The sequence below is a fragment of the Hyperolius riggenbachi genome, chromosome 7, assembly GCF_040937935.1.
Source record: "Hyperolius riggenbachi isolate aHypRig1 chromosome 7, aHypRig1.pri, whole genome shotgun sequence".
NCBI lineage: Eukaryota > Metazoa > Chordata > Amphibia > Anura > Hyperoliidae > Hyperolius > Hyperolius riggenbachi.
In genome coordinates, this window is record NC_090652.1 from 174710728 (window position 1) to 174737514 (window position 26787).

Genomic DNA, 26787 nt, shown 5'->3' on the forward strand with positions numbered 1-26787 from the left:
TGGCTAGGTGGCAATTGCCCTGTGGGTAATTTTTGCTGCAGACGATGCTCTTGTTGCAATTTTATTTACAGGGGGGACTCCTTCGCCAGATTTGGTAAGATCTGCAGGTTCAGACAATTTATTAACTGCCAATCCAAAGGCCTTATACTGTATATGCTCTCATTTGTCCTTGTAGTAGGATTTACATTGGAGAGACAACAAGGCCACTTAAGGATAGATATCAGGACCATTGCAGATCGATCCATAATGGTGTAGAGAGTCCCAGTGTAATAGAGCATATGCGGTCCGCACATCAGGGCGATGCCACCTTGCTACGCTTCTTTGGAATTGAAATTGTATACAGGGATAGACGTAGTGGGGACTGGAACAGAAAGCGACTGAGAGAGAGTTTTTTGGATTTCATACTTTGATGCAACCGGAGTTTTAGGGCTAAATGAGAACAACTTATCAGTGTTTCTGTAATACTGCAGGGAATTTTTTATTTGTAACTTGAGAATGTTTCCGTTTTAATGCTATTCTCTCCCCCTTCCTCTAACTTTTAAATATTAATATATTGTTATGCCCTGCTGTATAATTGATACTTAGCTTGACAATATTCTCCCTCTCATCTATTACAGGCAGAAAAAAATGCCTTTTCCCCTCTTCTTTTGATTGGGCATACTATTGTATCCAGGGTGGTACGTTGCATGGTCCTCGGGCTAATGTTCCTTTAAAGGATTTGTGCTTAATTAATATTTTTTTTCTTCACATTGGGCTGGACCTGTGGAGAGATATTATGCTTCCTTCTCTCTGCCCTATTGTGGTTTTAAGTGTAGATCTCAGTAATTAATACCTGGGACCATTGCCTCCAGCTACCCTTAGGGTACTTGTTTACATAGTTACACTGGGGCATCTTACACACAAGAAACTCGTCACTTCCTGCATAGGCAGTGACATGTAGCATGTCCTTTCGACGTATATATCTCTTTTGTATTGACGCTGTGTGCTCCACGGTGGATCGATACGTCACATCCGGTGTTTCCGGATGTGACGTGTATTTTTAGTCAGACCTTTGGGTCACATGCGGCCGATATTTTTCCGGCGTGCGTCTCATCTGAAAAGAGGGAACCTGCTTATTGGCTGGGCGGCCGCTGTGGGAGGTGCGTGCATGTCCTTGGACGCGCCCCATTGGCCTACCATAACGAGGTTCCCGGTGTGCATTGTTCGTCATCTAAATTCTCGAGCAAATGCTCCTAGGTCTTTTTTGACATGCCTGCAATTGTGTGGGATGCTCTATCTTCACACCAAATGACCAATCTACTTGGGGAATGTCCTCCGTTTCACCTGTTTTGTATGATTGGGGTAGGTAATCTATATTAATTCATTATGCATAATGGATATGTAAAATGTATTTACGGGGGTACACATTATTGTTTAGATGTCCTGATGAAAGCTGTTGACACCCCCCACAACTTGTACCTTCTCCTCATAACGGTCTGTAGCCTGTATGTAATTTACTTTTTACTAAGAAGATAATAAATCTAATTGCATTGGATGTGCGTGCCCAGCTTTTTGCTCTTTTTGTGAATGCCTGAGAAGGCTGTGGGTCCTATCAGATTCCATCGTCCAGACTTGCAGGAGACACAGTCTCGTCACACAGACTGCACACTCTTTTCACCACTTCAAAGCAGGCGTTATTGTTTTGCGGCTTTACTGCATGTTGTAGGCTTTATGAATTAACATTTACTGACAGTTGTTGAGGTATTTACTGGTCAGTAATTTACAAGTCGGTAATTTACTTCACTGCTCAGTAATTTCAGCTTTTCATACGGTAACAGTTTTTATGAATTGACATTTTTGTAAGTGCTCAGTAAAGTTATCACTACTATATCTACCTTTCCCCACGCCCCATTTACCACGGGTTATTATCCCTCCAACAACTCTATCAACAAAAATATCACCTATTCCTATTTAAAATGTTATCATGATTACTGTTTTACGATTCTATTAATTTTATATACATGCAAGCAGTTTCGGACAAACACCAACTATGCCTCTTGTCCCCAGTTGTGTACTCCTACTTGCTATTGCTTGAGGAAGCGGGTTTAAACCTGCGAAACGCATTGCGAACATCCCCTGGAGTGTACCAATAAATCTACTTTGTTTTTTGAATACACGGCTTGTTGTGTCTCCTTACAGGAGGCAAGTCCACCAACTGCCTCCAAAGCATTTTTAAACCTTTTAATAATTGATTTTATCCTTTTGGCACCTCTGTTCTCCATTACGCTATATAGTAAAGTCAGCTGTTTTCTGCATTACCGAATGCGGTAATGCTTTTTGAATCCACCCTAAAGTGTCTTTTTCACTGACTACTTTGTTTAGTTCAGCAAAGCAAGATAATGCTAAACTGCATCGTATTGCAACAGCATGTCTCCATAGTAGAATAGTCCTGGTGCTAAACTGGCTTGCTTGCAGCCCAAACCTTTTACAAATGTAAAATATTTCTGTATTATAGTACAAGAAACACATGAGTAGCTGAACTGTTACACTGAACACATGAGCTTAACATTTTTATTATTGATTTATCTACCTGGGGACCCTAGAAGCCTCTGTGTCCCTCGCTGCAGGTCCGTCATTTAGACACTCTTCTGGGGTCCTGACCCGGAGTGCTCCCAGCGACAGGAGTGCAAATGGGAGCAGCACGTGCAAGTGTAGGACCCGGGTCAGCATAGGTCGTAGACCCTCGCCGCAGGTCCATCATCAGATACTCTTCTGAGGTCCCCTCCATAACAGTTGCTGACCCGGGCCCTGCCCACGTGCAAGTGCATACACAGGCTGCTCCCAGTCGCACTCCTGATGCTGGGAGCACTCTGCCCAGGCAGGTCAGGACCCCAGTGGACCTGAACTCAGAACTCAGAATTCCTCTCTGCTCTAAAAGCTACACAACAGCATAATAACCTTTACACAAAAACATTTCTTTGTTACAGCTGATACAAATCCTAAAATAAATCTGCACAGTTTCTACTTCTTGATTCATGGAGGTAGACATATTGTTAACATCCTGTACTTTCAAATGGGCTTATCTGCTTACAACTAGTGATTAGACACAAATGAGGGAGAAATACACAGGCTACACTCTTTAAATACATATAGCGTGCATTTCTGTTATGTTCTCCTTTTGTCCTGTGCAAGAGTTCAGGTCCACTTTAACTGCAGAGCTACAGATTGCCCAGCAAACTCATGGTAAACCAGAACTACTAGGAGCGTGAAACTGCATAGGGACACTTATATGAATAATAATAATCCTAAATATATAAAATATTTTACCAGGTTACCTCCCCCCCCCCCCAAAAAAAAAAAAAGTGCTACACAACCAGTCTGTTGTTGTCCCTGACCCAACTTTTTTTATATCAAATTCCAAATGAGTGTATATTTGCTACAAAGCATTTCTAATTTTCATCATTTCATATGCTTCACAGTATTTCCAATTTGATATAGGGTTTTCTGTTTACTTATATATTTCATTCAGTATCCCAACGTTTCTTTCATAAGAAATGAGTTGTTTGTATTTATTACATTCCACTTTTTTTCACTATTCTTAACATCTATTTGTAAAACATTAAATCACAAATTTCACAGAAAAAGGAACATCATCTAATGCAGCATAAATTAGCCTATTAATATCAAGTAAATCTGAGTTACATAATCCACTTTTCCAGCACTTTAGAGCCTATATTGTTACTTTTCTGTGAATTGTAATCCTGAGGACTCAAAAACAAAAGTAACACTGAAAGTGTCAATTTAAAATATACATCACTGTAGGGTAAAAATACACACTTAGACTTCTGCAACATGTGAAAATGTGTGGATTCTCTGTTATCTCATAACAACCCATCCAGATTTGTTTGAACAGTTTGTTCTTTTTCATTATCTGGTTGGTTAAGAGGTTTGTAATTGTTTTGGTATTCTTGAAGGATTGTGACCACATCATGATGTCCAAAGTGCATAGCTTCATCCATAGGTGTATTGTTCCATCTGAAAGTATAAAAAAATTACACATTCATCATTCCTTTAGAACTATTTAGAACTACTTCGGAACAATGTAAATCTAGCTTGGATGTTCACACATCTGGATTGTTTGCAACTGATAGGGCCCTGTTGATCTCAGTTCTGGTTGCTGGTGTGGGCACATCCATTATGTGGAGTCCAAGTGAATGGTCTTCACCAGACCACCCCACAAAGGATGATGGGCCATCAGCCCTAGTGAGTGGCAGACTATTTTGCTGCCTGGTGGCCACCAAGTCATGGCCCTTAGGATTGCCCCACCGGTGACAGTAGAGAGGACAGGGTGGACTAGATTGGATGGTGAAAAGTAGGGAGGGCAGGGTGGACTAGATTGGATGGTGTGACAGGGTGAACTGTAGGGAAGGACTGGTAGGATGAACAGTAAGGTCCCTGGCACATTGAAAATTGTATTTTTTTTTCCAGCTTGCCACTAAATATTTTTAAAGTTATGGTCAGATTTCAGCAAAACAAGATACGTTCAAATGTTACAAAATACCAGTATTTGAATAGGCCTGAATCTCTATTTTTCAGATTGGTGACATTGATGACTTTTCTTGAATGCACTGAAGCACCAGGAGCTTTGCTAAGAAAGAATATCAGGCGAAAAAAGAACCTAAAAAATGTTATTTTCATTGTACCAAACTAGAAAAAAAAACAGAATGGAGAAAATTTAAAAGAGAAAACATAAATTATACCCTTATGGACTCATCTTTTTGAATATGTATGCGATGAGGGTGTATTACTGTTATTTTTGCAGATTACTCAGACTTGTTGCATCATACCGCCAATAATCTTAAATCAAAAGGATCTAAAAACTTGGGTCACCCCCAGAGTCCACCTCAAAACCTTTGGAGACAGAGTCTACTGTCATGCTGCTCCAACACTTTGGAACTCCCTGCCACACCCAATCGGGACATCTCCATCCCTGGAAGCATTTAAGTCCAAACGGAAAAGCCACCTGTTTAGTCTGGTATTTTTGAACACCTGACTATTTCCTCTGTAACATAGTCCAGCCTGCAACCCTGTATTGATCTGAGACATATCTATGTCTGAGACCATAGTCCTATGGTTGAAAAGCGCTTTACAAATGTTATTGTATTATATAATAAGGGCTTGTAATTACTGACAAAGTACTATGCGAAAACAAAAACACAAAACTGAAAAAATACACCTTTATTTCCAAATAACATATTGCCAAGATACATTGTAATAAGAATATAATTTAAATGTTGTAATAACCAAAAAAAATGGACAAATAAAATGGGTGGGTGCTTATTTACAAAGTGTTTGCATACAGTACTCACACAACTGACTAAGCGAGCCAGTATGACTGTCCCTTGCGTACATTTAAAATAGCCGCAAGTTTAAATGGGCGCTGGTATCGATAAACTTAAATTTCAACAGGAACTCACATAGCCGGGTTTTTTCTCATTTCATTTAGCGTGCTTCTCTCCACTACATCAATTCAAGATAATTAATTCACTTCATGTGCAGCTATTAGTGCTTTCATTTCAATTGAATTTAGCCCTGTATAAATTTATGCTCAGAAAACCTTGTGCGGCTGTAGGGAGGATAAGATTCAAGTAGCAGAGATCTTTAGCTTTATTTTAGCGGCTAAACTAACTGCTTGAAATACAAGGTTTCCATAATTATTTCATTATGTTTAACATGTATTAACGGATACACGTGGATTTTTAGCTTTTATGTCTCACAAAAAAAGCAGCTATAGGGAGGATGCGCTGTAAATTACAGGGATATAGGGCTAAGGATTACTGCTATTTACAGCGTATGCTCCTTATAAAAGCAAAATTTACATATAACAGTTAATACATGTTAAATCTGAAGCGAAAAATTAGGTAAAAATACTATTTCAAGTAGTTATTATAGCCGCTAAAATACTATGCTGGTCTACTTGTAGAAAAATATCAGTTTATAGTCATGAAGGGTTATAGAGTAAGTTAAGATGTTGCAGATAAATAGTGGGTAATAATATATAGTCGTGAGTGGGCACGGGAACAGCTGTGAATTGATAAATTGGGTGAAAGTGCATTGTAAAATGTATATTGTGCTCACTATGGCGATGTACTGGCGGAAAAATAGTAGCTCTTTGATGAAAATGCATTGTAAAATATATGTTTTGTCCACTAGAAGGGTCTACTTGAAGAAAAACAGCATTTTTTTTTTTTGTCGTGAGTGGACGCAGGAGCAGTAATAGCAGTGTGCAGAAAATATTTTGAGGTGAAATAGCGCTATAAATTAACATTTATTAGTACACATCAGTGGGCATGATAACAGAGGAAAATAGCGGCTATTGGGTAAAGCGCATAAAAATAAGGATGTATAGTCATGAGGGGTTATATAGGGTTAAGATGATGTTGTGGCTAGTAATTTATAGCTGTGAGTGAGCGGGGAAAACAGCAGTGAATCGATACGTTAGGTGAAAGTGCATTGTAAAAAAATGTATATTATTTGCAGTAAATAGCAGTGCGGAGAAAAATATCTACGGAGAAAAAGCGGCTATAAATTAACATTCATTAGTACACATCAGTGGGTATGATAACAGCAGAAAATAGCGGCTATTGGGTAAAAGTGCATAAAAATAAGGGTGTATAGTCATGAGGGGTTATAAAGTAAGTTTAAGACAATGTTGCAGTTAGTAATTTATAGTTGTGAGTAAGCGGGGAACAGTAGTGAATTGATAAGTTGGGTGAAAGTGCATTGTAAAAAAAATGTATATTATAGGCAGTAATAGCAGTGCGGAGAAAAATATCTACGGAGAAATTGCTGCTATTAATTAACATTCATTAGTATCAGTGGGTGTGATAACAGCGGAAAATAGCAGCTATTGGGTGAAAGTGCATTGTAAAATATATGTTATGATTAGCAGTAAATAGCAGTGCGGAGAAAAATATCTATGGAGAAATTGTTATTAACATTTATTAGTGGGCAGCTATAGGGTGAAAGCGCATTGTAAAAAATATATTTTGTCCAGTATGGCAGTCTAATTTCTAAAAAAAAAAAAAAAAAATAGCTGCTAGAAAAAAAAAAACACATTCAAGCCCAATAGCCGTTAAATGCGTCCATTTTATACAGTCTGCGCCGTGACAGACTGATATAGCCGATGAATGCATTGGCGGAATAGCTGCGCCCATTTCATCTTGCCCTTCAATTAACGGCTCCGCTGTCCCTTAGCGCTTGTAGGTTCCTTATCTATTAGTGGAATAGCTGCACCACACCATACCATATATGTGTGTGGGGGATGAGCAAGGACCTCCACTTTTTAACAGACCTTTATATACAGGCTGTAATGGTATATGTGTACTACTGAACCTTCACAGGTGACATCCAAACGGATGCCCTGTTCTCTGATCATATGATATTGATGTAAAGTTATTTGCTTTTCACTTTATACCTATAGGGCTGGTCCATTTTGGACACTCGCTATGGTCGACCAAGGAAGTTAAAGGAGTCATCAGGGCGATAACGAAGATAAATGCTACTTACCCGGAGCTTCGTCCAGCCCCAAGCTCCCAGCATGTCCCTCGCTGCAGCTCCGCTGTCAGCCGTTCGCGCCGCTGTCTCCTGGTCCCCGGCGATGACGTCAGGCCGACCTGGAGGTCGGCCTGTACTGGGCCTGCACGAGTGGCGCTGTCAATCACCCCCACGTGGTTCGGAGCGTACTACGCAGGTGCAGTACGCTCTGGTACACGTGGTGGTGACTGACAGCGCCACTCACGCAGGTGCAGTACCTCCAGGTCAGCCTGACGTCATCGCCAGGGACCGGGAAGCTTCCCAGGCGAACGATTTACCACGGAGCTGCAGCGAGGGACATGCTGGGAGCTTGGGGCTGGACGAAGCCCCGGGTAAGTAGCACTTATTGTCCTCATATTCCCTGATGACTCCTTTAAGTGTATGTGCTCAGCATCATATCTTGGTCTTTTGCAAATAATGTTTGAGTGGCGAGCGGTCAGTGCTTAGGCCATACATTGCACACTGCATCAATATTGTCTGCATGGCTGACATCCCAGAAGTAAGCCTCCTCTAAACTTAATGCACAAGAAAACCTGCAAACAGCTTGCTGAAGACATGGATTACTGGAACCACACCCTGTTGTCTGATGAAACCAAGATGAACTTATTTGTTTCAGATGGTGTAAAGTGTGTGTGGCAGCAACCAGGTGAGAAGTAAAGACAAGTGGATCACGCCTACAGTCAAGCATTGGGGTACAAGCATCATGGTTTTAGGCTGCATGAGTGCTGCCCTCACTAGGGAGCTTCAGTTCATTGAAGGAATCATGAATTCCAACATGCACTGTGACATACTAAAGCAGTACATGATCCCCTCTCCTCAGAAACTGGGTCGCAGGGCAGTATTCCAACATGATACTGACCCAGAGCACACCTCCAAGACAAACATTGCCTTGCTAAAGAAACTGATGGTAAAGGTGCTGGACTGGCCAAGCATGTCTGCATACCTAGTCCCTATTGAATCAAGGCACGTGGATGCAAAAAAATAAGACACAGACACCAGTAGCCTGATCTGGTGTAATAGAGACTGTCAATACGCTAAAATTATTCAGATATACTTACAAGTGTGGGTTACCACAAGAAGCCACCACTCATAAGGGATTGTGGAGAAGTACTATCCCCACTCAGCCTTTTAATTGGATGTGGTGGTCGTGGCTTCCAAAAAATTCACCCTACCAATAAATTATAGTGGTCAATAACCACGCCTTAGGTAAAGCTGAAGGCAAATACTCCATTCTCCTCCTCCTTGACCTTTCAGCAGCTTTTGACACAGTGGACCATCCCCTATTCTTCCAGACCCTCCAGTACATGGGCATTCATGACCTTGCGCTGGCCTGGCTCTCATCCTACCTCTCCAACAGCTCCTTCAAAACCTCCCTCAATGAGTCCTCATCCACCCCCAACCACCTCTCGGTGGGAGTCCCCCAAGGCTTGGGGGGGGGGGGGGCGCGCCAATGGGGGCATGCGACGAAAAATGGGCATGGCCATGACATTGTATGGGCGGAGCTAACATAATGAGGTAACAGCGAGGCATAAGAAATCAGTGTTTACGCCATGATGTGGTCAAACGAGGTTTCGCAGCATGGGTGTGCAGAAACTGTGTGACAACATGTGGCAACATGTCAGCACAAAATAAACGCAATGTGGGCAACATGTCAGCACAAAATAAACGCAATGTAGGCAACATGTCAGTACAAAATAAGCGCAATGTGGGCAACATTTCACCTGGAAGAGGCCGGGACGTCCCACAGCTAAAAGCGGGACGTTTCTCGGGACCTCATGCTGCCTGGGGCAGCGGACTCCGAAGGCGGGATGCTTCCCAGGTAAAGCGGGACGTATGGTCACTCTACCAAAACCTCACAAAGTCTTGCAACATCCAACTCTGTAACATCTAACACCAAAAGATTTGCTCACAGACAGACAGCACTCTGCCACTTATATAGTCTGCAGACTGCCTTCGGGCCAATAAAAAGTGCAAATACATTACACCTAGTCTGCAGTACTTAATTAAGCAGATGCTGTGCAATACAGCCAATCGTTGGAGTGGGCTTCAGTCACATATAGACAAAGACTATATGACCAGCAGGGGGCACCAACGTGCAGGAATCTCCCTCTCATCTGCCCCCCTCCTAACTAAACTGTATAAGGAGCTATAAATGAAATAAATATGCAAACACTAGTGCACATGTCATTGCTCGGGACCTTAAAATCAACATGTAACACAATAAGGATGCGCAGGCAAGCCCTGGAGCTGCCACCACCAGGAACCTGCCCCCACTACCTGCCACCACCAGGAACCTGCCTGTCATGCGCACTAGTGTTTGCATATTTATTTTATTTATAGCTCCTTATGCAGTTTAGTTAGGAGGGGAGCGGATGAGAGGGAGATTCCTGCACGTTGGTACCCCCTGCTGGTCATATAGTCTTTGTCTATATGCAACTGAAGCCCTCACCAATGATTGGCTGTATTGCACAGCCTCTGCTTAATTAAGTACTGCAGACTAGGTGTAATGTATTTGCACTTTTTATTGGCCGACAGCACTCAGACAGTCTGCAGACTATATAAGTGGCAGTCTGTCAGTGAGCAAATCTTTTGGTGTTTGGTGAGTTGAAGGAGTCGTGGGGGCAGGTTCCTGGTGGTGGCAGCTCCAGGGCTTGCCTGCGCCTCCTTATTGTGTTACATGTTGGTTTTAGGGTCCCAAGCAGTGGCAGTGCTCGGGGCCCCTGCCTGTCATGTGCACTAGTGTTTGCAACTCTGTAACATCTGCAAGATCCACTCTTTCCTGACCTTTGTCACCATCAAACTCCTCATCCATGCCCTCATAATTTCCCGCCTTGACTACTGCAATGCCCTTCTGTCTGGTCTCCCTATGACCCGAATTGACCCGCTGCAGTCAGTTATGAATGTGGCAGCCAGATTTATCCACTCCTCCCATCGCTCCACCATGGCGGCTCCCCTCTCTCCATTTGCTTCATATCTAGCCCAGAATTACATGCAAGATACTGTGTCCGGCCTACAAATCTGTCCACAAAACCTTCCCAACCTACATTTCTGATCTTACTACACATCGAGCCGCTCATTCTGATCGTCCAATGAACTTCACCTGACCAACCCCTACATCACCTAGTTCCATTCACAACTCCAGGGCATCTCAAGAGCTGCTCCAACACTATGGAACGCCCTACCTTCCCCCATTAGGGCTGCGCCTTCCTTCAACATCTTCAAAAAGGCCCTAAAAACGCACCTTTTCACACTGGCCTACCCCCTTACTGGTGCTCTAAACCCACAGCTGAACTCTGGTCCCCTACCTTTCGTGTCCCTACCTTTCCTCCTTGTGTCTTCTACCTGTTCACGCACCTCCATTACCATACACCCTTCCTATGGATCTGAGTGAACTTGACTGGCCTAATCTCCATGCTCCCATCCAGTGACTGACTAAGCATTACCTTGTACTCATACTGTGCTGTGTGATCTGGTTTGTATGTATTCTTGTATTGTCTTATTGCTGTATGTCACCCCTAACTAATGTCCAGCACTGCATAATATGTTGGTGCTTTATAAATACAATAAATAAATAAATAGGGTGAGCCATTTATCTAGGGTCACTGTTCTACAACTGTAAAGTAGCTGGAAGCTAGGGATGATCAGTGATATGCAAATATTTCCGAGTTTATGCAAATATATGCAGCTTGAAAATGGGCAAATCAAGTTAAACCTACGCAGCACTTGATTGGTCAATTTTTAGGCTGCATATATTTGCATAAAAATGTACATACATTTGCATAAACTCAGAAATATTTGTATAGCACATCATAAAATAAAGTATTATTACAAAATAGTTACAGACTGCCCAGCAAGCTCATGGTGAACCAGAACTCCTAGGAGTGTGTAAGGGGCTACAATGGACCTAAAAGCCCTCTTATTTAAATGCCATGGAAAACAAAAGTTTGCTTTCTTAAAACAGAAAGTATTAGGGATAATTCAGGTTGGAGTGAGCTCCGAGATGTCTCCCAGTGCATCACTGATGAAATATGTAAATTATGCATTGTTGTCCCTGGAAGCTAGCCACACCTCCAGATCTGCTGGAATGCAATGATGTGTCAGCTTGTTAATATTACAGAGCCACAATAATCCAACATGCATAAACACTGATTGATTGATCCTCATCAGTGCATGACATGGATTAATGTGGCTCTATGGGGCAGGACTTGAAACACCCATGTTGGATGCATGCATGTTGGATTATTGTGGCTCTGTAATATTAACAAGCTGACACATCATTGCATTCCAGCGGATCTGGAGGTGTGGCTAGCTTCCAGGGACAACAATTGATAATTTGCATATTTCAGCAGTAATGCACTGCGAGACATCTCGGAGCTCACTCCTACCTGAATTATTGCAAATACTTGCCGTTTTAAGAAAGCAAACTTTTGTTTTCCATGGCATTTTAGTAGGAGGGATTTTAGGTCCATTGTAGCCCCTTACACACTCCTAGGAGTTCTGGTTCTGGAAGCAGGACTTCAGGGGAAGCAGATACTAAAAGTGCAGTGGTAGATCATCCATGAAGCAAGAATGAGATGGCACACAAAGGGTAGAGCAATCGTGGTGTAGTTACTATGTCCAAGAGGTACACAACTAGTTTCGGGCGGAGCCCTTCATCAGGTCATCAACCTTTGTGTACCGTCTCATTCTTGTTACATTGTCAAGGTTTGTCACATGGGGTTTGTGTTCCTGCAGTGACTAGCACTGGTGCAACTGTGGCATCGTCCATTTTAATCTGCCAGAGGTAAGTACCTACTTGTGCTTGGAGGGGTAGATTGACCCCAGATTTTGAATACACATATACTTTTTGCTCCTAAAACGCCTGCAAAATAAAATTTCAATTTATACTCGGGTCAGCGCAGGGGACACAAGACAGCGGGCCTAATTTATTTCCTCCACCCACCATACAGCTTTAACTGGTGTCTAGTACACCCTTTCTCCCCAATAGAGTGATCTGTGGTAGTCAAGTGCTCCCCTTTCCCTCCCTGCATCCCCTAATAGCACAGTAATATAGCAGGGGCGCTGCTAAGGTATTTGAGGCCCCTCGACAAAGGGAGCAGCGAAAACTGGGCATGGCCCGACCATTGAAGAAAGCAGCACGTGGAAAGCGGCAATAAAGTGGGAGTGGCCATGGCATGATGTGGGTTGAGACAAATACTAGCGTATAGGTAGCCAGGCATGGGTGCCCCCAGTATAGGTAGCAAAGCATGGGTGCCCCCAGTATGGGTAGCAAGACACCAGGTATGCTGTATGGGGAGGGAGGAGATAGCATTAAACAGGAAGTGTAGGCCGAAGCCCTAACGCTGGTGGAGGGCTGATTACACTTCACTGCTGGGAACTGTGAGCACTGATTATATTACATTTGTAAGGCCTGGCAACCTATCCACCCACGAATCAGCCTCAATGTCCCAATCTACCTCCGCTGTCTTCGCCTTGTGTGGCGCGTCCCCGCTTGAACGGGAGGTGAGAGACAACACCTACCCGACTTCGGTTACACCCAGGCCTTTAGGGCGCAAGATATTGAGGCTGAATGCAGGGTGGGTATAGATAGATCACCAACACCAAACAAGAAACAAAAGCAGAGTCCAATAACAGTCCGGGGTCAAACACAGGTATCCGAGATTCGCAGTACAGAAGGAGCAGGCAAGAGAGAAGTCGAGAGTTTCCGGGGTCAGTTCAGGCAGCGAGCAAGGAAGGTCCAAAATCAGGCAGAGGTCAAAAAGCCAAGTAATCCAACAAAGAATAGTTTTCCAACCAGGATACACGCACCCAGCAGCTAGACTAGCTAACGCTATCACGGGCAATGACAGGAAGCACTCAGCAGACTTGTATACTACATGCAACCAATCAGTGGCCGGCCACATGCATACAGCAGCCAATCACACGCAGGCATAAATCAACTGACAGTGAGATCAGCTGAAACAGATGACCACAACAGGTCAGCTGACCCACCCAATGCTGACCAGCAAAGCTTTCTGAGAGTATTAACCATAGCACAGTGGTCAAGCTCACCACCTCTGATGTGGGAGACCAGGGTTCAATCCTAGGCACGGTCAGAAACTATTATTTTATATTATTAAAATAAACCCCTGCTAAGTGTTAGCTGACTCTACCTCAATCGTCGCCTCAGACTATACTGCGGCCGAGAGGAGCGGATCCTTACAACATTGCTGTTGTTTGTAAATTGTGTTTTGCTGTTGTGATATCTGGTGGCTTGTGTATTGCGGTTCATCTGATATCTAGAGCAGCAAGTGTCAGTTTTTAAACGTATATATTTTTTTTTCTTTTTCCCTCCAGTTTGCTTAGCAGCAGACAGGCAATTAGCTAGAGGGAGGGATTAGCTGTATCAGGAGGTATTTGGACAGCTTCAGGACTCAGTACTTGAGCTTGCTCAGTCTGTGGCTTGCTCACTAAGTGGCTTTGACACAAGTGGCATAGGCGTTAAAAACATGCGTTACAACACAGGCACAAAAGGGGAGGAAATACTTTAAGCAGCAGGTAAAGACTATAAAAAAACAAAAAAAAACAATATTGCGTTTTTTTGCATTGGTTAGAATGTGCTAGGCACGTTGTGGTGTAGTCTTCAAGTTTTGAGGACTCCACCCCAGCTTCACTCCCTCTCCTCCACCCCAACTTCACTTACTCTCCCCTCTCTTCCACCCCCGCTTCACTCACCCTCCGTTCATCTTTTACCACCACAGTTTACGTTAAGTAATTGTTCCTGACACAATAGTCATCATGTTGGAGAATGCAGTACAGTGTACATCCTGCAACATGTATGCATGCCTTGAACAGCAGATTGAGGGTGTTCACTGTTGCCTTGGGTGTGTGCGTGTTGCTCAATTAGAGGCTGAAGTCACAGAGCTAAATGGGCATCTCGCAACACTGAGACGCATTTACAACATGGAGAAGAGCTTGGATCTCACGATCCAGACACTGGAGGGAACCGGTGAAGATGAGGTGGGCGGCGTACAGCCGGAGCAAGAAGCAGAGGTAGCCGCTAGTTGGGTCACAGTTAGAAGGGGTCGGGGAAAAAGTGGCAGGGAGGCTAGTCCCGAGTTGTCCCTCTCTAATAAGTATGCTTGTTTGCGTAATATTAGGGAGGATGATTCTGGAGTAGCAATGCTGCAGCAGGATATGTCCCTTAGCAACCAAGGGGCAGACCGCTGCAACGAGAAAGGGAATAGGAGTGCAGCTAAGGCTAGACAGGTACTGGTGGTAGGGGGATTAAATTATTAGGCACACAGATAGGGTAATCTGTCGAAGAAACCGTGAATGCCGTACAGTCTGTTGTCTCCCGGTTGCTCGGGTTCGGCATGTAGCGGAAAGAATTGACAGATTATTGGGTGGGGCTGGGGAAAACCCGGCTGTCATGGTACACATTGGCACCAATGACAGTTAGTGGGAGATGGAAGGTCCTCAAAAATGATTTTCAGGTACTTGGAGATAAACTTAAAGCAAGGACCTCCAAGGTGGTGTTTTCTGAAATACTGCCAGTGCCACGTGCTACATCTGAGAGACAGAGGGAGCTTTAAGTGGCTAAGAAATTGGTGTAGGAAGGAGGGGTTTGGGTTCCTGGAGAACTGGGCAGACTTTGCAGTCGGCTACAGGTTCTACAGCAGGGATGGGCTGCACCTTAGTGGGGAGGGTGCAGCTGCATTGGGGGAGAAGATGGCTAAACGGTTGGAGGAGATTTTAAACTAGGATCTGGGGGGAGGCGGGAGGATAAAGTCTCAATATGTAGACAAGATGAGGTAAAAAAGACAGTGGGAGCTTAACATTTTGGGGGGTGGGGACAGTGTAAAGAGTAAGGAGGTTGGTAAAACTTCAAGTAGCCCATTTCATGTAAACAAAATTGGTAAATGTGGTGGTAAAAATATAAAGTGCATGGTAACCAATGCTAGGAGCCTTGCAAATAAAATAGACGAACTAGAGTTCATTCTGATTGACAAAGGCTATGACATTGTGGGAATAACCCAGACATGGATGGATGAAAGCCATGACTGGATAGCAAATTTAGAGGGATACAATGTGTTTAGGAAGGATAGAACAGGGAAAAAAGGTGGAGGAGTTTGTCTCTTTGTTAAGAATTCTTTTACAGCTGTCCTGAACGATGAGATGGAGAAAGATTGTGAAGATGTGGAGTCTGTTTGGGTAAATATTCATGGTGGAAATAAAGGTTGCCAATTGCTTATTGGGGTATGCTACAGGCCACCACATATTCATGAAGCTGCAGAACTGCGATTACTACAGCAGATTGAAAAAGCTGAAAGTAAAAATGAGGTCAGAGTTATGGGTGACTTCAACTTTCCAGACATTGACTGGAGTATTGAGGCTACTCATTCTGGTAAAAGCAGCAGATTTCTGGCATCACTACAGGACAATTACTTGACTCAAATGGTAATGGAACCAACTAGGGGGAATGCGTTACATTATCTGGTCTATTAGAAATGATCAGATCCAGTATCAAATGTGCAGGTTTAAGAACATTTGGGAAATCGTGATCACAACATGATAACGTTTGATCTGGTGACTGATAGGCCACGGGGCAGCGGGGCCACTAAAACTATGAATTTTAGAAAAGCAAAGTTCAATCAACTCAGGCAGGCACTAAGTTTGGTGAACTGGGATACTGTACTACAAGGGCAGGACACTGAAAGGAAATGGCAAGCTTTTAAACTTACTCTCAATTAATATTGTAGTATGTATATCCCATATGGAAACAAAATATCTACGAATAAAAAAAGGCCTCTATGGATGAATTGAAAGGTTAGAGATAAAATTAAGAGGAAAAAATATGCCTATAAGGTCCTAAAACAGGAGGGGACCGAGGCTGCGTTAAACATTTATAAGGAGTGCAATAAAAATTGTAAAAAAGAAATTAGGCTGGCAAAGATTGAAGATGAAATCAAATCACTAGGGATATCAAATCTAACCCAAAAAGTTTTACAAGTATATCAACTCTAAAAAAAGAAAGGTTGACTGTATTGGACTCCTAAAGGATGAGGGGGGGGGGGGGGGGGGGGAACTCAATGGTGGATGACCAAGGTAAGGCAGAGTTATTAAATGCTTTCTTTGCTTCTGTCTTCACAAGGGAAACATCACTGTTGCAAATTACAGAGGCAGAAGAGTCTCAATCTTCCAACTGTAATATTAAATACTTAACACAGGAAGAAGTGAAGGCAAGACTAAATAAATTAAAAATAGACAAGGCACCTGGTCCGGACGGCATGCATCCTTGGGTCCTAAGGGAATTAAGTTCAGTTATAGATAAACCCCTTTATCTTATCTTTTGTGACTCTCTTTCAACTGGCAGAGTCCCAGTGGATTGGCGTACAGCCTACGTTTTCCCATTATTTAAGAAGGGCAAAAAATCAGATCCAGGAAATTATAGACCTGTAAGCTTAACATCAGTTGTATGCAAACTATTTGAGGGGCTACTAAGAGATACTATACATGACTTCATAGTAGAAAACAATCTTATTTCTCAGCATCAACATGGGTTTACTAAAGACAGGTCCTGTTTGACTAACATGCTCAGCTTTTATGAGGTAGTGAACGCTAATGTGGATATTGGGAATGCTGTAGATGTGATATACTTGGACTTTGCAAAGGCCTTCGACACTGTTCCACACAAAAGTCTGGTGCAAAAGTTGAGGATGCAAGGACTGGGGTAGAGTCTGTGTGCATGGATAGGCAACTGGCTAATGGACAGAAAACAAAGAGTTGTGGTCAATGGATCATACTCAAAATGGGAGACTGTTAGCAGTGGGGTCCCACAGGGGTCTGTACTGGGTCCAGTGCTCTTCAATTTATTTATTAATGACCTAGTAGATTCAGTAGTGAGTAATGTTGCTATTTTTTGCAGATGATACAAAATTGTGCAGAATCATCAACTCTCAGGAAGATAGGGACATATTGCAACAGGATCTGGATAGGATGGCTATATGGGCACATAAATGGCAGATGAAATTCAATGTTGAAAAATGTGAAGTCATGCATTTTGGTCGTACCAATGGTCTAGCACCATACAAAATAAATGGGATACAGTTGGGGACATCAGACTTGGAGAAGGACTTAGGAGTACTCATCGACAACAAGTTAAATAATCACACTCAATGCCAAGCCGCTGCAGCAAAAGCTAACAACATTTTGGAATGCATTAAAAGAGAAATAAAAACTCGACATGCTAGCATAATATTGCCCCTGTTTTACTCTCTAGTAAGGCCACATCTGGATTATGGAATTCAGTTCTGGGCACATTACAGGAAAGATATTGCAGTTTTAGAGCAGGTACACAGACGAGCAACAAAATTGATACGTGGGATGGAAGGTCTCACTTACCAAGAAAGGTGAGATAAACTGGGTTTATTTAGTCTAGAGAAAAGACACCTTAGAGGGGATCTAATTAACATGTATAAATATATCAGAGGGCAATATAAAAGCTTGGCGGATGTGCTTTTTGTCCCTAGGCCTTCTCAAAGGACTAGAGGACATGATCTGCGCATGGAGGAAAAACATTTTAGCCATTTATTTAGGAAAGGGTTCTTTACAGTAAGAGTGATTAAGATGTGGAATGCATTGCCACAGGAAGTAGTTATGGGAAACTCTATACCTGCATTTAAAGGGGGCTTAGATGCTTTCCTTGCGTTGAAAGACATCCATGGCTACAATTACCTAGGCCTACAATTATGCCTAATGATGTTGATCCAGGGATTTTATCTGATTGCCATCTGGAGTCGGGAAGGAATTTTTTTTCCCTTTTGGGGCTAATTGGACCATGCCTTGTAAGGGTTTTTCGCCTTCCTCTGGATCAACAGGGATATGTGAGGAAGCAGGCTGGTGTACTTTGTTCTCTGGTTGAACTCGATGGACGTATGTCTTTTTTCAACCCAAATAACTATGTAACTATATAACCATTAGACACCAGGGCCCATATGCAATACATTTTTTTCACCTGAGTTATCTCCTAGGAGATAATTTTCATCTTCTTTTTAAACTACATTTTCAGCATTTTGCAATTAAAAAGGTACCCAAAATTTGGTGAAAAGTACTATCAAATTTATTTTGAGTATTTTCTTGCTTGCTGGAGGCTTAAAAGGCATTTTATGACAAGTTGTGAAAATATCACCTAGGAGAAAACTCAGGAGAAAAAGTTAATTGCATATGGGCCTAGGTAATGCTGTATGGGGAAGGGGCACTAGACTCCAGGGAATACTATATGGAGGAGGGGGGGGGGGGGGGGGGGGGGCAATAGACCACCAGAGAAGCAATATGGGGGTGGGGATGATAAAAGTAGCGGCCTGGGTTTCTACCTTAGGTTTATTCTTGAGTAAAACACATTTTTGGTGTCTCAAGGAACAAATAAGTACCAAGTTAATACTCAGATTGGTTCACATTCAAGTATATACTGAATATCCTATAGAACGGGTGAGGACATTTTAAAACATAAGTGACACATTACTGTCTTTTGCACACTCACCTGTCTTTAGGAAAAGGATTCACCTTACAAGCTTCTAGAAGGAACCGTACAACTTCAACATGACCTAAATAATAAAAAGGAATTTGTATGTTACCAGAAGTCTAAAATAAAAGGTCCAACATTTCTGGAGAAAGTGCATGAAAATACTTCCCGTTTTTAATAAAAATTGAGATACTAATAATTCTGAGTTGAGCTTAACCACTTGAGGACCACAGTCTTTTCGCCCCTTAAGGACCAGAGCCTTTTTCTCCATTCAGACCACTGCAGCTTTCACGGTTTATTGCTCGCTCATACAACCTACCACCTAAATGAATTTTACCTCCTTTTCTTGTCACTAATACAGCTTTCTTTCGGTGCTATTTGATTGCCGCTGCGAGTTTTACTTTTTATTATATTCATCAAAAAAGACATGAATTTTGTCAAAAAAAATGACCTTTTTAACTTTCTGTGCTGACATTTTTCAAATAAAGTAAAATTTCCTATACATTTGAGCGTGAAAGTTATTCTGCTACATGTCTTTGATAAAAAAAAAAAACATTCAGTGTATATTTATTGGTTTGGGTAAAAGTTATAGCGTTTACAAACTATGGTGCCAAAAGTGAATTTTCCCATTTTCAAGCATCTCTGACTTTTCTGCGCACCTGTCAGGTTTCATGAGGGGCTAAAATTCCAGGATAGTACAAATACCCCCCAAATGACCCAATTTTGGAAAGAAGACATCCCAAAGTATTCAGTGAGAGGCATGGTGAGTTCATAGAAGATTTTATTTTTTGTCACAAGTTAGCGGAAAATGACACTTTGTGACAAAAAAAAAAAAAAAAAAAGTTTCCATTTCTTCTAACTTGCGACAAAAAAAAATGAAATCTGCCACGGACTCACTATGCTCCTCTCTGAATACCTTGAAGTGTCTACTTTCCAAAATGGGGTAATTTGTGGGGTGTGTTCACTGTCCTGGCATTTTGGGGGGTGCCTAATTGTAAGCACCCCTGTAAAGCCTAAAGATGCTCATTGGACTTTGGGCCCCTTAGCGCAGTTAGGCTGCAAATAAGTGCCACACATGTGGTATTGCCGTACTCAGGAGAAGTAGTATAATGTGTTTTGGGGTGTATTTTTACACATACCCATGCTGGGTGGGAGAAATATCTCCGTAAATGACAATTTTTTATTTTTTTTTACACACAATTGTCTATTTCTAGAGATATTTCTCCCACTCAGCATGGGTATGTGTAAAAATACACCCCAAAACGCATTATACTACTTCTCCTGAGTACGGCGATACCACATGTGTGGCACTTTTTTGCACCCTAACTGCGCTAAGGGGCCCAAAGTCCAATGAGTACCTTTAGGATTTCACAGGTCATTTTGAGAAATTTGGTTTCAAGACTACTCCTCACGGTTTAGGGCCCGTAAAATGCCAGGGCAGTATAGAAACCCCACAAATTACCCCATTTTAGAAAGAAGACACCCCAAGGTATTCCATTAGGAGTATGGTGAGTTCATAGAAGATTTTTTTTTTTTGTCACAAGTTAGCGGAAATTGATTTTAATTGTTTTTTTTCACAAAGTGTAATTTTCCGCTAACTAAAAAATAAAATCTTCTATGAACTCACCGTACTACTAACGGAATACCTTGGGGTGTCTTCTTTCTAAAATGGGATCATTTGTGGGGTTCCTATACTGCCCTGGCATTTTGCGGGCCCAAAACCGTGAGGAGTAGTCTTGAAACCAAATGTCGCAAAATGACCTGTGAAATCCTAAAGGTACTCATTGGACTTTGGGCCCCTTAGCGCAGTTAGGGTGCAAAAAAGTGCCACACATGTGGTATCGCCGTACTCAGGAGAAGTAGTATAATGTGTTTTGGGGTGTATTTTTACACATACAGATGCTGGGTGGGAGAAATATCTCTGTAAATGACAATTATTTGATTTTTTTTTACACACAATTGTCCATTTACAGAGAGATTTCTCCCACCCAGCATGGGTATGTATAAAAATACACCCCAAAACACATTATACTACTTCTTCTGAGTACGGCGATACCACATGTGTGACACTTTTTTGCAGCCTAGGTGCGCTAAGGGGCCCAACGTCCTATTCACAGGTCATTTTGAGGCATTTGTTTTCTAGACTACTCCTCACGGTTTAGGGCCCCTAAAATGCCAGGGCAGTAAAGGAACCCCACAAGTGACCCCATTTTAGAAAGAAGACACCCCAAGGTATTCTGTTAGGAGTATGGTGAGTTCATAGAAGATTTTATTTTTTGTCACAAGTTAGTGAAAAATGACCCTTTGTGAAAAAAACAATAAAAATCCAATGTCCACTAACTTTTGACAAAAATAAAATCTTCTATGAACTCATCATACACCTAACAGAATACCTTGGGGTGTCTTCTTTCTAAAATGGGGTCACTTGTGGGGTTCCTATACTCCCCTGGCATTTTACGGGCCCAAAACTGTGAGTAGTCTGGAAAGCAAATTTCTCAAAATGATTGTTCAGGGGTATAAGCATCTGCAAATTTTGATGACAGGTGGTCTATGAGGGGGCAAATTTTGTGGAACCGGTCATAAGCAGGGTGGCCTCTTAGATGACAGGATGTATTGGGCCTGATCTGATGTATAGGAGTGCTAGGGGGGTGACAGGAGGTGATTGATGGGTGTCTCAGGGGGCGGTTAGAGGGGAAAATAGATGCAATCAATGCACTGGGGAGGTGATCGGAAGGGGGTCTGAGGGGGATCTGAGGGTTTGGCCGAGTGATCAGGAGCCCACACGGGGCAAATTAGGGCCTGATCTGATGGGTAGGTGTGCTAGGGGGTGACAGGAGGTGATTGATGGGTATCTCAAGGTGTGATTAGAGGGGGGAAATAGATGCAAGCAATGCACTGGCGAGGTGATCAGGGCTGGGCTCTGAGGGCGTTCTGAGGTGTGGGCGGGTGATTGGGTGCCCTAAGGGCAGATTAGGGTCTAATCTGATGGGTAACAGTGACAGGTGGTGATAGGGGGTGATTGATGGGTAATTAGTAGGTGTTTAGAGGAGAGAAGAGATGTAAACACTGCACTTGGGAGGTGATCTGATGTCGGACCTGCGGGCGATCTATTGGTGTGGGTGGGTGATCAGATTGCCCGCAAGGGGCAGGTTAGGGGCTGATTGATGGGTGGCAGTGACAGGGGGTGATTGATGGGTGGCAGTGACAGGGGGTGATTGATGGGTGATTGACAGGTGATCAGTGGGTTATTACAGGGAATAACAGATGTAAATATTGCACTGGCGAATTGATAAGGGGGGGTCTGAGGGCAATCTGAGCGTGTGGGCGGGTGATTGGGTGTCCGCAAGGGGCAGATTAGGGTCTAATCTGATGGGTAACAGTGACAGGTGGTGATAGGGGGTGATTGATGGGTGATTGATGGGTAATTAGTGGGTGTTTAGAGGAGAGAAGAGATGTAAACACTGCACTTGGGAGGTGATCTGATGTCGGACCTGCGGGCGATCTATTGGTGTGGGTGGGTGATCAGATTGCCCGCAAGGGGCAGGTTAGGGGCTGATTGATGGGTGGCAGTGACAGGGGGTGATTGACGGGTGATTGACAGGTGATCAGGGGGGATAGATGCATACAGTACACAGGGGGGGGGGTCTGGGGGGGGGGGTCTGGGGAGAATCTGAGGGGTGGGGGGGTGATCAGGAGGGGGCAGTGGGCAGGGATAAAAAAAAATAGCGTTGACAGATAGTGACAGGGAGTGATTGATGGGTGATAAGGGGGGTGACTGGGTGCAAACAGTGGTCTGGGGGGTGGGCGGGGGGGGGGTCTGAGGGGTGCTGTGGGCGATCAGGGGGCAGGGGGGGGAAATCAGTGTGCTTGGGTGCAGACTAGGGTGGCTGCAGCCTGCCCTGGTGGTCCCTTGGACACTGGGACCACCAGGGTAGGAGGCAGCCAGTATAATAGGCTTTGTATACATTACAAAGCCTATTATACAATGTTTTAGCGGCGATCCGGGTGCTAGTAACCCGCCGGCGCTTCCGAACGGCCGGCGGGTTACAGCGAACGGTGAGCGGAGCCAGTCCCCGGCGGCTGATCGCGTCACGAATGACGCGACCGCCGCATAGCCACTCCCGCAGCTGCCCCCGCCGATGGGCGTATTTCGGTCGTTTGGGCCCGGACTTTGCCGCCGCCCATCGGCTGGGGGCGGTCGGGAAGTGGTTAAAGAGAACCTGAGGTGGGGTCTTAGAATCCAATTAGCATACAGAGGCTGGGTCTGCATATAATACCCAGCCTCTGTTGCTATACTGTTTGCCCTAGTCTCCCCCCTGCGCTCTGCTGTACCCCCATAAATCAATCGCCGTGCTGGCGACATGCAGCGAGTCACCAGCCGGCTGTTTACATCTGAAGTGTCAGTCTCAGTAAGCAGTTGTGAGAGTTTGAGAGGCTTTTCACTGCCTACCAACTGCTCATGGAAAAGGGGCAGAGTCTCAGCATCAGCTGAAATGAGTCTGTTTGAGGTCAACCAACATCCCTATGTGCAAGCATACTAAAGAGATTGGCCAGTATAGTAGGCGAAATATTTTTCTTGTGTGAAAACACACTTAATGGATACCAGAGCTGATTAAGCATATACTGTCACCTGCCTTGATGCTTACTGCTCCCCACATTCTCCTTTCTGCCCACGTATGTTACCTAAAAGCCCCCGGGACCCTCTTTCAGGTCGCCGGAGTTGGGCTTTACTGAACAGGTGCTGGGCAGAAGCGCACTACACATGCACATGAAGTAGTGACGCCTGCACACTTAAGCCCGACTCTGGTGACCCGGAGGAGGTCTGTTTGAGGTCATTTGACCTCAAACAGTCGCATTATCATATTACGCAGCACTGTACAGAGTATATTGTCTTGTCACTAACTGTCCCTCAGAAGGGCTCACAATCTAGTCCCTACCATAGTTATATGTTTATGTATGTATCGTGTAGTGTATGTATCATAGTCTAGGGCCAATTTAGGGGGAAGCCAATTAACTTATCTATGTTTTTGGGACGTGGGAGGAAACCCACACCGACACGGGGAGAACATACACACTCCTTGCAGAGGTTTCCTGGTTTGATTTTTTTCCCTTCTTGAAGGGCCCATTTCCACTAGTTCTGCATCAGTTCTGCATCAGTTTTTCTGGATGCAGATTTCTGGATGTGGCTATTTAGGGCCTGTTTCCACTACACGGAAATTCTGGAGGCAGAAAAACTAACTCTAATGAATGCCTATGGGCCTTTTTCCATTAAACGCATTTTCTCTGATGAAGATTTCTGCATCATGCATCTGTTTTCCCATGCAATAAAAACAGAGGAAACAGGCACATAGGCATTCATTGGAGTCAGTTTTTCTGCATTCAGAATCTGATGCAGAAATCAGACATGTCCTCTTTCTCCTTCCATGGTTTGGAGAGGGTCTCGCCTGCACAGAGAGGTGGGGACACAACCAAACGGCTTATGAGCCGCGAGGCACTGTGGATCTTTAGATTGGGCACAAGACTCCCTAAAGGTATGAATTCCCGTTGGGACTTGGCACTTTTAACATAGTGCCCATGCTCCTTCATATATATGCTGCTCCTTTGATGGTTTTATTTGTATATTTTATTTTTCTACACATTTTTATTTTTATAACAACTGTCCATTGCTATTCTTTGAGTAGATTGGGATTTTTGTATGTTGTACTTTGGGCCTTCTGTTTTTGATCTAATATTTACCCATGGATAGATTGTCGATGCATATCTGGCTGTTTTGGATTTTATATTTACATTGTACATATCCCTTCCTGTCTGTGGAGTTATGGGTGTGTCCCTGAGCTTGGTCCCCGGGACCACCCACTCCACAGGAGGAGGGTATATAGGAGGTTTCCTGTGCCATTAGTACTCTAGCTATGATTAAGGACCAGTAGGTCCGAAACATGTCAGCTAGTGATATGTGTTGACTCTTTTGGATACGTCCATAAATAAAGATATTGGATTTTAGGAGCATCGTGCGGACTTTCTTCGTTCCAAGTGGCTGGCAAACTGTTAGATGAAGAACTGGTTGAACTCGATGGACATATGTCTTTTTTCAACCCAAATAACTATGTAACTATGAAGAAAAGCTGGTTCATTTACACTATGATCTAATGCAGCGCTATACTAGGGACAGCCATGTCAATTGCTAATGCCTATGAGAGGCGATCGACCTTATTGGACCTTGGGGGGGTTGGTGCAAAAAATAAATAAATAGACCTTTAGGGCTTGTTCACACCTAGGGCGTTTGCGCATTTTTTTTTAAGCGCCAGTGATTTTCAAAATTGCCCAAAAAATGCTTGTGCAATAATTCCCTATGAAAATGTTCACAAATGAGCGGTTCGATTCTTATTCACTCAACAAAGCGCTGCCTGTGCCGTTTTCTGAGCGGTTTGGCTCAATGGAAGGTATAGAAAAATTGCAAAGCACTTTGTATAGCGATCTCCCCAGTGTTTTCATGAATAAACTAGTTGACCTAAGCCCTTTTAAAAATGGCACAAGTAGAAGCACATCGGTGGAGGCGCCCAAATGTATGCAATGGTAGTAAAATTTGTAACGGAGGACTCTTACCTTATCTCCAGAAGAAGACTCTCGTAGATGGAACAAGGGAGCCTTGTTTAAAAAAACGGTTATACTGTTTCACGGGACACAGCCCACTTCCTCAGGTAAATAAAACAGATAACCTTATTTCCAGCCGTGCAGAGCGGGGGCGCATAAATCAGCTATCTGCACGGCTGGAAATAAGGTTATCTGTTTTATTGACCTGAGGAAGTGGGCTGTGTCCCATGAAACGCGTTGTCTACAGTATAGCAGTTTTTTTTAATAAAGACTCTCTTGTTCCATCTATGAGAGTCTTCTTCTGGAGATAAGAGACCTCCGTTACAAATTTTACTACTACCATTGCATACATTTGGGCGCCTCCACCGATGTGCTTCTACTTGTGTATCCAACACCTCTCTGAGGTGCCATCCCTACCACTGGGCGACACGGCCGACCAGGGTACAGGACCATAGGAGGAGAGCGACCACCCAGATCCAGAGGGTCCGGGTTACCGAGCGGAAACTTTTTCCGCATGCCAATACGGTGGTTGCAGGACTGCAACCCACCTTTGTGAGTATATATTATTCACAATTCTGTTCCTCCAAATTTTCCTAACGATACTACACCATAAGGGCTCCCCGTCTCACCTTTTCCACAGGTCGAGGAAAACTCCCCTTGCTTAAAGGGGCACCCCAGACCGACACAGATATACTTTTAAAAATGGGCTCTAGGTCTCTTCGCACCAACACTGCCACCAGTCAGTGCACGCGCACACGTCCGCCTACTCGGCCGGCTGGCCCACCCTGCGTCCTGTCCCAACGGCTGTCAGTGCTTGACATGCGCAGTAGCGCAAAGCACTGACACAGGGACAGACGCATGGATGCTTGTATTTTATTCTATAGGATACATTGTATTTATTCATTTCCGTATGAAAGCGCGTCAGGAAGTAAAAAAACTCTGCACAAGCGTTTAGAAAGGCGATTTTCTAAGCGCAAAGCGCAGGTTAAAGCGCAGAAAAAAACTCAATAAATCGCTCAGCACTTGCAATAGTGCTGGCAATTTTTGATGTGAACAAGGCCTTAAAGAGGGCTTGGATGCTTTCCTTGCTGGATGCTTTCCTTGCATTGAAGGGCATT

At 43.6% G+C, this 26787-nt stretch overlaps 1 protein-coding gene across 1 annotated transcript in view; it reads right to left on the bottom strand.

Annotated features, from left to right (window-relative positions):
* Nucleotides 1–1673: 1673 nt before the first annotated feature.
* GLS (glutaminase) overlaps nucleotides 1674–26787 on the bottom strand; it is a 752941-nt gene continuing 727827 nt past the window's right edge. The window contains exons 17-18 of the mRNA XM_068244915.1: nucleotides 19097–19160; nucleotides 1674–4014 (exon numbers count right to left, since the gene is read on the bottom strand). Of these exons, the coding sequence (XP_068101016.1) occupies nucleotides 3861–4014; nucleotides 19097–19160 (218 nt within the window). The 3' untranslated portion in view covers nucleotides 1674–3860. The remainder of the gene's footprint in view (nucleotides 4015–19096; nucleotides 19161–26787) is intronic.